At 41.1% G+C, this 13,912-nt stretch overlaps 1 protein-coding gene across 1 annotated transcript in view; it reads left to right on the forward strand.

Annotated features, from left to right (window-relative positions):
• Window positions 1–11,868: 11,868 nt before the first annotated feature.
• Window positions 11,869–13,912, forward strand: part of GALNTL6 (polypeptide N-acetylgalactosaminyltransferase like 6) — a 463,438-nt gene continuing 461,394 nt past the window's right edge. Inside the window, exon 1 of the mRNA XM_065665243.1 lies at window positions 11,869–12,176. Within this exon, the coding sequence (XP_065521315.1) occupies window positions 12,039–12,176 (138 nt within the window). The 5' untranslated portion in view covers window positions 11,869–12,038. The remainder of the gene's footprint in view (window positions 12,177–13,912) is intronic.

The raw sequence follows: 13,912 nt of genomic DNA on the forward strand, positions 1-13,912 counted from the left end.
TATGGTGTGGATTTCCCCCAGAAGGAGAATTCCAATGAAGTCTCAATTTATCGTTATACCTGCTGAAGAACTTTGACATTTTTCAACTTACTGTCAATGTCCTTATACAACCACGTTGACCAGAACTACATAGTTTACTCCCTTCAAAAATAAGCAAACAAACAAAAAACTTCAGATCCATTTTATCTTCTATTTTTGGACTTTTGTTCCGAATAATCTGGAGAAGAAATAGTAGGCTTTCGTGACTGCGTACATAGCGGGTGACCCAATATTTAGAAGCCTCTTTATTTTTTCCCTTAAAAGGCACTCTGACACAATTCCAGCTTGTTTTCAATAAGGTTTAAGTTGGGCAGAAACAATTTATCTCTTTCTGTACTTCATCTGCTTCATCTTCCTTTCCTTTAGCAGCTGACTTGTCAAAGTGACTAAGCCCATCAGCAGTTTCAATTGTAAGCATTTTCAAAAGGATTGAGTTTTGAAATACTAATTCTTAAAAGAAGTAGACAATTGAAAAACTAGGTAAGAAAATGGTCCTTGAGTAGAAGAGCAATACACATTTTGATAGTTTCAGACTTCTTTATAACAGTAATTAAGAAAGGAGGTAGGAGTAGCATTAGTCAAATATATTAAACAAGTCAGTCAAGTCCAGCAGGCTAAAAGGGATCCCTGGATCTATTAAGCAACGTCTCTGCTACTGCATGTAGTCACAATGAATTTTCCTAATCATACAGTTAGTAAGATCCTTTTAAAATAAATTTCGTTGTTTTCTCCTAATACTTAACGGAAATATAGTCTATTACCTAAAATTTCATTCTCAATTTTCATGATCTTTTTTTTTTTTCCTTGGACATTTTATATATGATCTTGTCCCACTCCAGATTAAACTCAGTTTCACTTTTATTATTCTAGCCCTCAAGGTCATCTGTCTCTTCCTATACAACATTCTAATCTTCTCCTTTTTTGCTGATGACTCTCAAAATCTTATTAGCATATACCTACTTTAGTGCCAACATCACTAACATAATATTCAACAGCATCTTTCCCTCAATACCAGTGCTTGACCAGCCTCTAAAAAACTGATTTTTACACAGTGAAAATAGATCTATTAAAAAAATAATAATAAAAAAGAGGTATACTAAGTTATAATCTGAAATAGTGCAGACTCCCTAAAGGCATGAGTATATTTCTCAGTCAACTTGAGTATAGTCAGAAGTTCAAGAATGGAGCTGAAGGAAAAACAAAATGCCAAATAACTCATGCCATAAAAAAAAATGCTTCTAAATACAGGTCTATACAGATGGCTTCCCTTTTCTTTCATAATAACATTTGATATGGGATAAAAGTTAATTTCTTTTTTTCTCTGTAAAGAACCTCAGCAGACCAGACGAAATTTTTCAGACTCAAATTTGCATAAGATTGTGCTAGAAATAAAGTTTTGGCTGACACAAGGCTGACCAAAGACTGACGTAGTGCTGCATTATTAATCAGTCACAGAAACCAAGTAAGCTTGGCTGAAGCTCTTTCTTTTCTTGAGAGTTTATTCCCATTGTCTTCTGCGCTGACAAAATAAACCTATTACCAAAAAGGTAGGTGCAGTCCTCCTGAAAATTAGCATAGATGTGCATCTATAACAATGTTTGTGCGATTATGTTTGCTAAGCCTATGATGAAAACCACTCATAGCAGTAGAAGCAGGTTTTCTACATGGTGTTTGTGAGCATCTCCTCCAAAGCATTCTTCCCTGATAGGATTTTAGGAAATTTTAAAGGTGTTCAAACAAGTGTACTTAAGCAGCTTTTTAAGTGCAGAGGCATAAACATGGTCAACAGCTATGTAACTGTTGGAACACCAGCTAACCAAGGGCTATGGCAAAATACAGAAGAATCCTTCTTGTAAAAACATGGGGTGTTGGTTGCAAAGCAGATTTGTGGTCATAGCAAAGACAGGTCCTTAGTTGCCGTGACCTCAGTCAGCAATTACATGATGACAGGTAAAAGCATGGTGGTTAACTCACGCATAATGGCAGTTCCATCTTCACTCAAAACCAGACATAAGCAATGCTCAGAAAACTCTTTAAACACTGCAGGGTTTTTCCCCCCTTTTCCATCAATAAAATTTGTGCCTCTTCACAAGATATGAGTATGTGTCATTGTTATTCATGGAAACTGTCAGGCTTTTCAACTCCGCCAAGAAACACGAGTGAATGACAGATGGGGACCGCTATCTTGGCAAGGAAGTTCTCTGCTAGCGAAATGCCATGGTATGGGACCTGAAAAGAAAGAAGAGATGACAATTTAACTTGTACTTATACATAAACGTCATCTGAAAAGAGACATTTTGTTATGGCTTAGCCTGAGATGCATGATATTAATTGCTATGTATATAGGCTTATGCTGTCTTCAGTCTTAAGATGCCAAATGGTCTTGAAACATATAAAGTGGGCTTAACACCAGTAGTGCAAACTGCTCTGGTAGCTTCCTGAAGGCTGGAAAGTATTTAACTCAGTTGTAACATCTTGAGAACATGAGCTTGAAGATTGTATAAGAAATTTCAAAAGTCCTACTTATTGCTGAGGTGTTCATACTTTAGTGACCCTTTATCTTGGTAAGTATTTTGTATGAACCTTTTTCACATGCCTGTTATATGCTTTTCCAGTCAGAATAATAGCTCCCATATTATATACATCTACATTCATGATAAGCTAATCTCCTCAATGCAAGGTCATCTAAAGCACAGGAAGGACACAAATGAAAATCACTGTTCAACTAAGCATGTGTGTGTGGGAACACATGTGGTGAGGAGAAGGAGGCTAATGGTGAGCTGAAGAAGGAAATTCACTTTGGGCTAAACAAAAGTCCTTGTATGCATTGAAATGGAGCACTGTCCTTGAACTTTGTTTAAAAAGGTCTTAAATATTTTTTCTATTTCAAATTTTAAAAGTGTCCTTATAGTGCTCATGTTTTGTTTTGGTTTTTTTTTTTTTGTTGTTGTTGTTGTTGTTGATATTTAGTTTTTAACAAATCCATTTACTTCCACATTGATTCAGAGTCTAACTTTTTTCATTGAGTAGAATCTATTATCTCAGCAGAAAGCTTCTTCCTAATTTTTTTTTTCTCTCTTCTCCAGTATATGTAAAATTGCAGATGCATGTACCTGGAAAAAGTTCTGGAGAATTCAGTATTTTCTACTTGATAGACTTCATTAATCACTTCATAAAGACCTCTTAACATTAGTTATTCTTAAATTTACCATTAACTCCAGGATGAGCTGTTTGGGTTTTTTAATCCATTTGGCTCTATTCTTAGCTTCTTTTTTTTAATTCTTTATCCTTGAACATGGAATGATCCTCTTGATACTGTGTTAAGTAATTAAAATCAGCTTCCCAAGGTGTGGAAGACCCTCTATATCCTAGTTATGAAAAAAATGTTTCCTCTAAATGATGATGGGGAAATATTCTCAGCTATATTTGCTAAGGTTGGGCATTAGCATGGAACAACATTTCTGTTTCAGAATGTTAGCTTTTTTGAAAAAAGTAACTTTGTCAAGCCACATGAACAAGTACTGTTTTATTGCCTATAGCCTGATTCACCTCTCATTTACTCCTGATTGCTGTAGCTAAAATGAAGCTGTTCTTGTTCTCACTTAAAAGGAAAAACTCCAAGCCAGATACATGTGTTCAAGAGCTCTAACTCTGAAGTGAAAGGACAGGATAGAATGCTTATTGATTCACATTACAGCAGCAGATGATGTTATTGGCTTTCCCCATATACATTTCAGTGTTGTCTATGGACTATCAGCTCTCAAGTTACTGCAGTTCCTAGTGGTGCTTCTGACTATTTGGAGGCAAAACAAGATTCAGAAACATTCAGTAAGGTGGGTATTTTGAAACAATGGATTTATGGATGTTTTAAGACTAGGAATTGCCAGCTCTCACAAATATTAATAAAAGGGTTAAGCATGTTGAGAGGTCCACACATGTGTTAAAATTGTGTTTGCCTTCAGTTTCTTCATAGCAATTTTCCTGACTTTTATTCATGCTATGAGCAGAACCTTTCACCACCACCCCCCCCAAAAAAAAACCCAAACCAAAGCAAAGCAAACAACCCACAACAAGACAAACACAAGCCAAACAAATTTAAAAAAAAGGAAAAACAAACCCACATTATCTTTAAACTCAGGGCCACGTAGGTAGATGCAACATTTTTTTAATATTTGATAGCCATGAAGACTTTATAACTTCTGTGCTATAAGGGGTTATTTCAAAATTTTCAGTCAGCTTTTGGTTAAATTCTTTGGTTAGTTTTATATTTATTTCCTTCATAATATTCAGTGATGTCTGTATTTCTCATGTTTGATCCTTTAATGTATTCTGAGTCTACTACTGTTGAATATCCTATGAGCCTGAATGAAGTCTGGGACTGAAAAGGCAACTTGTGATGTCTGAATTGCAACAGCAAAAAAAAAAAAAAAAAAAAAAGTCTTCCAGTTCACATGGTGGTTATTTTGAAATATGAATAACAGCTTCCATGGAAAACACTAAATATCTGTTTAGTAAGACTGTAGATCAACTGACAGTAACTTGCTTATAAAGATATTAGTAAGCATTTGTCTGAGTGGCATTCTAGTCCTTTGTGTTTTACCTTTGATGACCTTATCTCCAGTCTTCAACATTTGCATGTAAAATGTCAAATATGTTAATAATTGAAAAGCAGAAGATCTCTTACTAATGCCCCTTACAAAAATACTTTGTTATAATGTATTTACCTTGAACCTTGTTTCTTTCAGCATTTTTTTTCTTCTTGAATATGTTGGAATCAATATTGCAAATCACATTCACACAGCTCATCAGAAATCACTGGATTTAGCAATTATAATTTTAAATAAAATGACATTTTCTCCTTAATGGTAGAGCAATATGCAGTCATTAGGATGCAGCTTATGTAATTGCTGGGTTGCACCCAGAATATAAAACCATCGTCTTGCTTTCTGTGACATCTATGATGCCTTTCTGCAGTACACTCTGGAATTCAGTGCAGTAGTGTGTAGTATAAATGTGCTGCTTCTTACTTGCTTCATGTTTTTATATACATTTATACTAGAAATTTGCACTGATGGAACCGGAGCTGTCAACATTTTGATCTACATTTGCATTCTCTTTGACAGTTTCCTTATCAAATTTGTAGGAAGTATTCATATACCATTTGTTGTCCTAGGTATACTTCACAGAAATAGTTAACCATTGGTGAATTAGGGAAATACTATGTTATTAGCACTGAACTGTTAGTAGCAAACCAACATTTTAGTTTGTTCAGGTTCCAGGCTGCTATCTTGATCTCTGACACAATGGGGAGAGGATAAGGTGCAGGTCACTACAGTGTTTGAGATGACATGAGGTCTCTGTGCAAGTCACTAAAGTGACTTTCTTCAGACCTCAGGGACAGGCAACATAGCTTAGTGAACTGCAGGAAGGCATGGGAGGGCTTGGGGCATGTGGTGCTCAGCTGACTGGGAGTGAGTGGAGGATGACAGAGCTACAACCTGGTGCCATTCACCCCCTTATATGATTCGCTTGAAATAAATGATTCCCAGTGCTGAGCCTGGTCTTAGTCTTTGAAATAACTGTTTGGAGCAGACCAAAACAAAACTGGAGTAAAATGAGCAGCTAAGCAATGTGGAGCTCCATCTACCCATTCTCCTCTCTTATTTATCAGCGTAGACATCTTCAAAGTTTGTTGGCGATGCTCTGGTGAGAAATCAGAACTGAAGGTGACATCTGCTACCTTTTCATATATTCTTCACATTTTAGAAATTCGGTGAGATGAGAATTTCAATCTCGTTAAGGAAGATTTGCAGGCTGTACGGCTTTATTTCCAGTAATATAATGTTATTTTAGATCCAACCCATATAAAGTTTCATGATGAGAGTTTGAAGGCCCTATGAATTTTCAGTCAAACGAAACTCTTGGATGTGAAAAGAGTACTGTCGATGTGAGGCCTTTCTGAAATGGACCAGAGAGAGAGCTGACATTCAAAAAAGCTGAATGTTTTTTCTAGCTAACAGAGTTGAGTTTATTCTGTTCTTGTAAATCTAATGCGTTGCTTCTGTTTGCTGAAAAAGATGAACTAAAAGAAGCTAACTTTTCCTTCATCCAGCTTCCTGCAAATGCCATGTTCCTGCACCATATTTAGGTCCAAATTACTGTGGATTTTTGTGAAAGGAAGAATGAGCAACTATTTTTCCTGACATCAGTGTTTTATGATTACTGAGCTATTTAGAAATATTTGATATTGTACTGATTTTCTCTCTCAAAATAAACTTTTCTGATTACCCTTACATTTCAGTGATTTCTTTTGTGCAGTAGCGAATCTGCAGCTTGTGAGGTAACTGGCAAAAAGTCTGATCCATCAGCATTTTTGTTTGCTTTCTTGAGTTTGTAGTGGCACAGCAACAATGAAGAAGCAATCATTCTTCATCCGGCCAGTCAAACAGAATAAATATTTGAAAGTAAAAATAATTTATGGTGTTAGCATTACTCATTTGAGTTCTATGTGAACTTTCACTGAAGGAATGTTGCTGTTTTTCTGGAATTTAAACTAAACTTTATAATTCTGAAGTAGGAATGACATTATTTTCTAAATGCCAGAGATCCAAAGATGGACATACATACACACACATGACTTCCCCAATCATCTTTTCCTATAATTTATCTCTTTTCATTGCCATTAAGATTTTTATCTAAGGCAATGGCCCTTAAAGTGTACTGTGACTAGAAAATCTCTACTGGCTAAAAAGATGAGGTCTTCAGATTTATAACTTCTATTTTAATAAATGCTTGTAGTATACTCATCAAGTCAATTTCCTGGTTCTGTGCAATATTGCCAAACTTAATAACTTGAAAAATACAAGGCAGGATCCAAAAGTCTTGATAAAAGGAATTTCTCTCGAGTTTCTCTCTGGAGACTGAGTTTCTGTATTTCCTATATGAGTAGGAGGGGTCCTAGCTTTCTCTTTCGGCTGAAATTCTCAGTCAAATTTGAGACCAAGAGTTTGGTTCTATGAAAAACCCAACAAACAAAAGTTACAAAAAATATTTCCACAGTTAGAAGTAATACAAATATGTGATGATTATTTTGAAACTTGATGTCAAAACTGGAGACAGAAGAGGCCAAGTGACTTAGAATGTCAATGAAAAACTGTTACATGTATTGCGATTTAAAGCCAGAGTCTATATATATATGAACATTTCAGTTTTTGAGGTGAATATCTTGAAACTTTTCTCTGCAGAATACATTGAAAATATATGTTCTTTGTGGGAGTTTGGACTTGGATTTTGAACTTTTGTAAAAGAGTTGAATTCACATTGAATTTTCATTTCCATTTCTATTTCTAGTATGCTATCAGCATTATGCACTTGAGGTTTTCGTTGATGCTAAGACAAAAGACACAGAAAGAGGGTGTGAAGAGCTGTGAGGGATGCTTGGAGGTCTGAGGATGAAACCCAGCCATGAGAAAAGCGTGTCAGCCCCCTAAATACCAGAATTGCCATCTGTTTGCAACTCTGTTTCAGATCTGGCTTTTGCTAGGAAAATTAAAAATCCCTTTGCCCCTCTTCCTGCCTTTGAGAGTCATTTGCAACACTATGTGTTATTTCTAGCTAAGCAGACTGAAACAACAAATGAAACCAGACCTGGCCATTTTACATCCTGAGTTACCTGGAGGTAAATACTGTAATTAAAGGAAACTCCCATTCCATTTCCTTTATTCACTTCTTTATATGGCAGTATTAGAGATCATCATTTTACTAGATTCATTCTATGTTTAGAGCACATGCTCTGTTTAGAGCACATCAAGCTCTGCTGTTTATAACAGTGAACATAAAGGTGGGTACTCTATCTTTCATGTGAGAGCAGTTTGGCTCCTGCAATATATGCACTGAATAGTGGCTTTCCTGCATGAACAGTATTGATTAGGCATGAGCTGGAATCTCTTTTGAGTAATTCTATACATAAAGCTGTGATCTCAAAACAATGTTCTTCACAGGCTGAGTTCAGCTTGTAGGTTTGAAATGTGTGGCTGAATAGCTTCTGTAGTCCTCCCACCTGGCAGCTCTCCTGCCTGCTAGGTTGTTTTGCACTCTGCTCTGATTTTCTGCCCTAGAGTCACATCAGAAGTCTTGATAGAACTTTTGGCTTAGTATGACATGTAGAAGAGAAATGAAAGTATGTCCCAAATACACTAAATTGTGGTGCCAAGGTGTGCATGGTTTCAGAATACACCTCTTTCATTCTTTTTCATATATGGCTTGAGATTGAGCAAATATTTATTTGAAGATTGGAATGTATTCCCACTGGAGAAACTGTATATTCTGCAGCTCCCCTACAAGTTCTTCTAGGGCAAGCATATGTTATTGCCACATGCCTTGATGTGTGCTTTCGGCTTTTAACTCACAGGACAGTGATGTACTTCTTTTTTATTTTTTCTGCCCTTTAAACAAGCTTAGCATCCTAAGAATTCAGCAATTCTTGTTTGGGCTGGGTGGTTCATGACTGTGAGAAAAAATTATTTGCTGGAAAATGTGCCTTTATTCTTTACAAAGCAGACCTGAATTTGCCAGTTGTGGACAATGGCCCTTACCACAAAATCATTCTCAGGATTCAGGAAATTAAACTGAATTTCATCTCCTGAGAGTGAATGTTTGCATTCACTTCAACCTCTGGAGAGGGACTTAACCAGCATGCTGTGGAATTTCAGTATCAACATCTCCTAAATCTTTTCTGCCAGTAGTCCTACTTTTTTCTATAGAATTATTATATGATCTCATAGCAATCATTTCTATACTTAGCATGGTTCTAGCTATTATGCTTCTTGCACTGAGTGGAAGAACATCAGGGCTGAATCCCTTCAGACAAAAAGGCAGCTGAATCAAAATCTTCTATATGCTGGGTAGGTTTCCTAACCCTGGATGCTGAGCTAAAAATGTAAGTGGAAATTCTGACAACAACATCAGTGCCCTTTGGTTTTGTGAATTCTAATAGTTTGGTGGGTTCAGCTCTTGAATACAACCCAAATTTTAAAAATTTGGTTGAACTAAATATCCTCTTGGTTAGCTGCAGTAATCAAAAAGTGTAACTACTTGCATAGCCTTTTTGGTGATCTTCCATGACATCCTTATAGCCTGGCAGGGGTGAAAAGAAAACAATGATGTATACCCTTTGTCACTAAGACAATCAAGCAAAGCATTGCACATGATACTTTTCTAAGTAAGATTACTTTACGTAGGTCTTACAACCATCAGTGTAAATGCAAAACTGGAAACTACAGAGATAGTGAAGTATCAATGGCTTACTCTCAAGTGTGGGAGGATGCATTCTGAAGAGCTCTGCAAGGATCTGTCCTGCATCTGAGCATGCTAAAGTTCTTGCTAACAATCTGGACTACAGCATAGAAATTGTTTATTAGATTTGTATATGACAGTGGAAGGTAGCCTCAAATTCAAAGTGATTTTGAAAAACTGAATAAATATTATGGAAAAAAGAAAAAATCAATAGAGACAGAGCCAAAGGGAGAAGTATTCAGCAGATAGAAGTAGGAACAATGAACTAAAGGTAGTTAGTTTGAGGGAAATGAAACCAGCCGGAGCTTAAATTGTACCACAGAAGGGTCATTAGTTAACAGCCTACTGCTTTTAAAACCAAAGCTAGCATTCCACATGGAAGCATGAAAAAAGGATATGCACTGTGACACATGCACAGTTATCCTTCTTTTCTTATAAACACTTATGAGGTCCCAAGTAGCATAATATATCCAGCTTTGGCCATCGCACTTCGAGAAAGATACAAATAAGTTGAAGACAGTCCTGATGAAAGCAGTAAGAGACGTCAGCATTTCAGATGTCCCCAGAGTACATATGGAACAGTATCTGGAAGCAGACTTTAACTGTGTAAAGACTGAGTGGAGTACTGTGCTTGCTGTCTGTCTGTAATACTAATGTAATACTCTGAAATCACAGCAAGGAAGTTTCAGGTTAAACATTAAGGAAAAGTTTGTAACTGCAAGTCAGAACAGATTGCCTGAGGAGGCTGTAGTGGTGCTATCACTGGAGGACTTCGGAATGGGTTAGACAAACACATGTCAAGAATGACATAGATGTATCTGATTGTGCCTTGGGGCAGAGCCACAAAGGAGCTGACCTTGTAAGGTCCCTTCCAGTCTTGCTTTTATGTGAAGAGCATTATGCTGTTTCCTCCCCCCCCCACCTTCAGTGTTCAGAGTTCTCTTCCTCCCACAAGCTTTCCTTTATCTCCAGCTACTCTCCTAAAAATAACCTTTAACTGCTTCTTTCACTGTTTTGTGCATGGATAGGAAATGCTTTCTGCACAAGACAGTTCTGTGGATGGGCAAGATCTATCTCACCTACAGAAAAGGCCAGGACTACTCACAATTTCTAGAGGTGCATGTTAATTACAGAAAGAGGATTCTCACTGCAGGATTTAGACCTTGACATTCAGAAATATTTTAGCCACCAACAGAAACATGGACTGTAGTTGAAGTGATAGCTTTTTATATGAAGGGCAGGAAAAAAATGAAGTTAGATACACCTTTATATTTCAATGTTGATTCTAGAAACATTAATACTACATCTGGAACATATTTTCCTTCTGTTTGACATGACAAAGCTGAAAGAGCACCAGGTCCCAATAAGCTTAACCTATGTATGTGTCCTGTTTTGCAGAGAGGATATAGTTTGAGACGAAAAGGTAATTACACCACGCAGTCAGAACAAGCAGCTGAACTCGGACTAGGAGCCCAAACGGGTCTGATGCAACAGGGTAGAGCGGGGGTAGAACCGACAGCCGCAGCGACATGGCTTTGAACATCTCCTTCTCCCTGTGCTGCTCCCGAGGCGTGGGCGCCCTCAGCCCCGCGGTGCGGTGCGGGGAGGGGAGGGCAGGGGCTACTCGGGCTGATGGCCTGGCAGGCTTGGCAGAAGCGGCGCTGCCGGGGGAGCCCAGGGACCCCTCGCGGCTGAGCGCCCCGGCACTTCCTGGCGCAGCGGGCCGGGTTCCCGGACCAGGAGCCGCTCGCGGGCTCTCAGCGCGGTTCCCCACGCGTTTCACGTAGCGCCGGGGAGGACGGACCGGAACGGGAATTGCAAGCCCCGTCCCCGGTGCGCGGCGGCCGCGGCGGTGGCGCCGCCCGGCTCCGGCCCGCGGTCCCACTCTCGCCGCATAGCCCGCCGGCGCGGAACGACGCGGGGCCGGCGGAGGGCACCCAGGGAGCGGCAGGGATGAGGGGACGCGGCGGGGCGAGACCGGTGCTGTCCGCCCCTGGCCCGGCCAGGCGGCGCACGTGGTGGCGGGGGTCGCGGGGCCGGCCCCCCTTGCCCGTCGTGGAGGGTCGCGCCGTACCGCGGCTCCGGCGTCTGCGCTCCTCGCTTTATTTCTTTATTTTTATCGTTTGTATTTATACTCCTGCTTAGCAAATTGCGCGTGATGAGCTCATGATGCCGCGCCCCCCCACCCCAGGCCCGGGCAGGCAGGGGGACGTGAGGCAAGCGGCGCGGCGAGACGAGGGGGTTCCGCGCGGCGCTACCGCTCCTGCGGAGCTGGGAGGAGGGGGCGCTCTCCCGAGCTAGCGCAGTTCGCTGCACTCTGGTTGTGGTTTTTTGTTTTACCTCCTCTGAAATATTTTGGGTTTTTTTTTTTTTTGCCTTCCTGCCCCTGTGCGCCGGGCTGTTTGCCGCTCCTTGCGCTGCTGGATCCATGAGCTCCCGCGGGAGCGGCACTGCCTCCGCGCAGCGCCGCGCCGGGGCGGGGGGAGCGGCCGCCAGCTTCGGCCCCGCCGCCGCCGCCGCGGGGGGCGGCCCCGCCCGGGCACGGGGCGGGCGGGAGTGAGGCGGGCGGGCGAAGTTTCTCCGCGGCGCCGGGCCCTTCCGAGGGACAGCGGGGAGGGAAGGACCTGGCCCCGTGGTGCTGGGGTAGCTGCTGCCGCTGCCGCCACCGCCACCGCCACCGCCGCCAGAGCAGCCCGGCTTTGGCCATGAAGAGGAAACAGAAGAGGTTTCTGCAAATGACGCTGCTCTTCACCGCGGCGCTGATTTTCTTGCCTGACATCGGCCTCTGGTCTCTCTACAAGGAGAAGCACCTGGTGAAGCCCGCCGATCCCTCCGAGCCGCAGGTAGGTGCGAAGCTGTCCAGGAGCGCTGCCCGGCGGAGCTCCGCTGCGCTGGGCGGCTGGCGGGCTGCCGCCTCACGGGGCGCGGTCCCCGTTCCCCCTCTCCGGGGCTGAGCGGGGCCCGGCACCAGCGGGAGGGTCTGGGGCGCGGCAGCCCCCGGCGCGGAGCGGAGCGGAGCACAGCGCAGCACAGCACATGTGCTGGCCCAGCCTCCGCGCTGAAGAGGGAAAGTTGCGGGCGAACAAATGAGTCTGGCGGGTTGGGTTTCCCCGGGCAGGACAAGGGGTGAGGGTGAGCAGTCTGTGGAACCGCTGTGAAATTAGGAGGACGTGGGGTTTTGCATGCTTCGGTGGCTAGCCCAGGGTGAGGCTGGGCTCTGATTATCGTTACGAGAAGTGGAGTTTCTGTCGGAACTTTTGTTTGTTTGCCTGTCTGTAATACTTCTTAAACTGACGTGTGCCTGAATGTCCGCTAAAACGTCTCGGGGTCCATCTAGGTAACAAACCGCCTAGGTTTTTTGTTTCCTCCTCCTTTCTGTTGAAAACTCGGCTGAAGTGACTGACAGTCATTTTCTCTTCGAATGTTGCTAATGTGACCTGATCCAACTGCGCTGTGTGTAACTGCTTGTCAGACTGATGTCACAACGAACTTTCAAATATTTCCAGTTTACACTCTCCTCAATCATCATTATTAGTAACAGCAGTTGACATAAGCTGTTTTTTTCCTGAAGTTCTTCTTCACCTCGCTGGGTTTATGTATGGCTCATAAATCACAGTATGACCCACATTAAGTGAAGTTGAGTTTTAGGGAGTTGTGATACAGTGCTTTGAAACCCTGAGTGTAATTTACCAAAGCTTATATTTGTTCTGTCCAACAGAGCTATGCTCCTACACTGTAATTGTAAGTGTAATTTAAATATAATATTTCATAGATCATTAGTAAGAAATTATGGGATAGTTTGATCCTTTAGCTTGTTTACCACTTGTGTAGCCATCATGTTAGCCTGTATTAGACAGCATCATGTATCATTTTAATGTATTAGTAGTCTTAATTTCAAGGGTCATCACCCATGTATATAGTGCACTTTCCCCCCATACTAAATGTATTTAAGTCAGTGGCTTCAACTGAACAATAATGTATTTGATTCTTTGTTAACATAGCTATCCCTTACAGAAGTTAGTCCTCCAAAGTACTGTAACTTTGCTTAATGAGATATGCTGAATGGAAGATACTTTGTTACTACAGGAGGAAGTTAGGGATAGCTTCTTTAGTTGGAGCTCACTCTGTCTTTCCAAGGGTTTTGAAATGCAGTAGGTGTCAGGTGCTAGATTTTAATTGAAAGTAATTTCTGCTGAAAGAAAATTATACACAATCATAACTGTCTGTCATTAATTTACAAGGTGCATACTGTAGTCTTTTCAGGTTCTAATTTACTTCATGATTTAGAAAAGCTAAGGTATTCAATGCAAATAATGATTTCCATGTTTGTTGTATGGCTGTTTAAAAGACACATGCCATGCCATAAGATGAAATTTCTAATATTTAAGGCTGCAAGCAGAGGATGACTGAATAACACTGAAAGGGAAATCACTTCTTTTAAGAAAAAGTTCTGGATTAAATGGTGGAAGCAAACCTTGGAGATCATCAGCTGAGCATACATGAAGGGCCAGTGAGACTTGCTAATGAGACCCCAGCAAATTTTAAATCCTGAGTTTTCCAAAGGGGGCTTTTTACTAGT

Source organism: Lathamus discolor, chromosome 1, assembly GCF_037157495.1.
Source record: "Lathamus discolor isolate bLatDis1 chromosome 1, bLatDis1.hap1, whole genome shotgun sequence".
NCBI classification, from domain to species: domain Eukaryota; kingdom Metazoa; phylum Chordata; class Aves; order Psittaciformes; family Psittacidae; genus Lathamus; species Lathamus discolor.